We start from the raw sequence: 3,132 nt of genomic DNA, 5'->3' as shown, positions 1-3,132 counted from the left end.
GTGCTGGGAGGAGGCAGAGCGTCCGAAGGCAACGACGTGCTTCCAGCGGCCGCGGTGTGCAGTGTGCCATGGCGACAAACCCCCTCCTGACCTGTAACTAGACCCGCTGGCGTTCCTTTTGTTCTCTTTCTCCGTAAGCATCCTGAATCCAGACCCTGCGAGCGTCTGCCGCGAGGGTGACTGCCTCCAGCGAAGCCGCGACGTGTTCCGGCTGCCCCCGTCCCCAGCTGGCATCGCCCTTCCCGCCACCGGTCCTGAATAAGGAGCTGCGTTTCTTGTCAGCCTTCGGTTTCCTGCCCTTTACGCCGTCTCTGATGTTGTTCTTGCAGGGGTGTGAACACTTTTTCTCCGGAGGGGAGGCTGTTCCAAGTGGAGTACGCCATCGAGGCCATAAAGGTACCGTCAGCCCCGTCTGGTTGCCAAACTGCGATCTTACGGGCCCTTTCAAACCGAAGGCCTGGGTTTGGTCAGAAATAAAACAGGCGGGTTCTGTTCGCCCGGGCTCCGGCCTCGCTCTGCAGTGAGGCAGGGTTTCGCCGGCCCCCAGGGCGGTAACGCAACGCCGGGCGGGAGCTGCTGCCTTTCTCCATAGGTGCCGCTCCTGCGTGCAACCGCTCTGGCGGCTCTTTGCCGGCCTTTCACCTACGGTTCGTAGTAGGAGAGCTGCGTGCCGGCGTTCGGTTCCTTCCGTCCAGCCAAACCTCCTGCAGCTCTGCTCTTTTATGGGTCGCGGAGAACCAAAAGCCGTCGCTTTCCCCCAAATGCAGGGGAACGTTCCCCTCCCTGTCTCCTACCAACCGATTTGCCCCCAAACCAAACACAGGCCGAAGATGCCAATCCCCAAACCAAACCTACTAGAAGTCAACGTTGAAGCGAGAGGTCCTGAGTGCCGGTACGCCGTGGCTCCGCCTGCGGAAGCTCACGCTGCCAGCGCGTCCTGCGCTTCATGTCCATAAACGCTTGCCTAAGAGCAGAGGAGCGCTCTGCTTTCTCCTCGCCTCCCTGAGCTAATGCAGTGTTCCCTTCTGGCCCGTGGGCTTTATAAAGGAGTCCCTTAAAAAAAAAACAAACCAAACCAACCCCAAAAGCGGCAACTTTTCGCTCGCTAGGTCGACTTTTCTTAGCTCGCTGCTCTTGCAGCTTGGAGCAGGTCACCGTTCGCTCAGGTGAAATATTTTAAACCCGAATTTTAAAACCCGAAGGTGAAGTTTGTTAGGAGCCAGCTAACCTCCCTCTGCAGAGCCGAGTGGCCTTTCTGGGGGCATTAAGTGTTCTTGACTGATAAATGTTCTTGTTTCTGAGAACGTGGGCGTTCATTTGGGAATAAGTTTAAACTTGGGGGAAACTGGTCGAGAGATGAAGCGAAGAAGCCCTGAGCAGGCCTGTGTCTGGGCTGGGGAAGAGGAGGGTGCTGGCTTTATCTTCCCTGCACTGCTTTAGCTCGTTGAAGCACTACTTGAATGAGGAGGCAAAAAGTAATAACGTTTATTAAGGCATTGGGAAGTAAAAACTCTCGGAAGGATGTCGGTCGCCGTGCTGGCTGTATAATTGCAAAGACATCTCGAGCAGCAATCACGCGGGAGCCTTCTGGCTTCTCCCTCTTCCCCAGCTCAGCCCATAAGCTCACCGACGAAACTGCTGCAGCTCGGGTGGCTCTTGCGACGCGTTACGCGTGGCGCCCGTGTGTTAGGGGCGTAGGAGGAGTTTTCATCCGCGTGCCGTAGCTTCGCTAACAAAAATACGTCTGAAATGACATCAGGTGTCCCTTCTTCCCCCCCCGGGCTTTGCGCGCAGCTGTGGCAGGCTGCGTGCATAAAGGACGGGAGCGTTGGGCGACGTCTAAAACCGTGAGTGCCTGCGACAGGGAGGTTCCCCTCTGCCAGGCCCGTGGTTACGGGCGTAGCTACCCGGGGAAGCTGGCTGCTAAAATCCTATCGTGTAGCCTGACTTGGATATTCGGAGTCAGCATCTCCACGCCGCGGCTGGTACAGTTGTTCCGGTAAATTCCCCAGCGTGGAGAAGCTGCGAAGTCCCTTAGGAAGGTGGGGGTTGGTGGGAGCAAGGTGGGGGCTGCCGGGAGCCCTTGAGATCTGACCCCCTCCTCGGCTGGGCTCATGGCCGTGGTGACGCTGTTGGTGTCCTGCAAGACCAGGGTAAAACTCGCCGCGGGTGATTAACTGCTGCCTGGAAAACGGTACGTGCACAAAATGCTCCCGTCCCCATCGTAAATTTTGTGGGTACGAGGACCCTTGGGAGAAAAGGAGCTAATGGAAAGAGAAATGCCCAAGCCAGAAGTACGGATGCAGTCGGAATTAAGGCCATTATGTGAAATCCTCCTCTCTCGCTTCAAAATTTAATTTGTCTCGCAAAGGAAGATTCGCAAGGCCTTTTTAAATTCGTAAGGCTTTAAGCTGTAAAAACTGACGTTGCTCGGGGAAGAGATTAATGATTTGCAGCAGCCCTGCTGGGTTCTGATGAACTAATCGGCTGGGAAGTAGCACGGGTTGAATCTTTCCAGTTCCCCAGTTCAAGTCGCAGCATTTAAAATTCGGTGCGCAAAGCGGTGGAGCCTGGCGGGTGGGTTTCTGCCTTGGTGATGCGCTTCTCTCCAAAACAAAGCGCCTGCAAATAATACAAGTCAAAATCAGCGTCGCGCCGTTTACGTTTACGCGAGCTGTCGCGGCTGGACCCCGTGTCGGGTGCGGCGGCGGTAACCGCGCGGTGGTTTTCAGCTTGGTTCCACGGCCATCGGGATCCAGACCTCGGAGGGCGTCTGCCTGGCCGTGGAGAAGAGGATCACCTCCCCGCTCATGGAACCCAGCAGCATCGAGAAGATTGTGGAAATCGATTCCCACATAGGTAAGGAGAAAGAAGCGAGCTTCGGGTGCCCCTCTGGCAGAGCCCTGGGAGCATCCCTCAAGCTTTGGGGGGAGAGAGAGAGAGAGATGTATTAAAAAAAATAAGACTCTGTCCCCCGGGAGTTTCAGGAGCTGCGTTTCAGGGCCAGCCTTCCCTGCAGGCAGCTCTGCTGAGCTGAGCAGGGGGGCTCATCCCTCCCGGTGAACGCCGGGTCCTGGTCACTGGTTTTCCAGGCTCCTGGCCAGCAGGACATAGCTACGGGAGCAGGAAGAG

At 56.5% G+C, this 3,132-nt stretch overlaps 1 protein-coding gene across 1 annotated transcript in view; it reads left to right on the top strand.

Annotated features, from left to right (window-relative positions):
• The first annotated feature begins 309 nt into the window (after window positions 1-309).
• Window positions 310-3,132, top strand: part of PSMA5 (proteasome subunit alpha 5) — a 12,339-nt gene continuing 9,516 nt past the window's right edge. Inside the window, exons 1-2 of the mRNA XM_009272450.2 lie at window positions 310-396; window positions 2,733-2,859. Of these exons, the coding sequence (XP_009270725.1) occupies window positions 2,811-2,859 (49 nt within the window). The 5' untranslated portion in view covers window positions 310-396; window positions 2,733-2,810. The remainder of the gene's footprint in view (window positions 397-2,732; window positions 2,860-3,132) is intronic.

This window comes from Aptenodytes forsteri, unplaced genomic scaffold (assembly GCF_000699145.1).
Source record: "Aptenodytes forsteri isolate BGI_AS27 unplaced genomic scaffold, ASM69914v1 Scaffold910, whole genome shotgun sequence".
In the NCBI taxonomy this organism is placed as follows: domain Eukaryota; kingdom Metazoa; phylum Chordata; class Aves; order Sphenisciformes; family Spheniscidae; genus Aptenodytes; species Aptenodytes forsteri.
Note: the sequence above shows the minus strand (reverse complement) of the source record. Positions and strands in the feature narration are given on the sequence as shown.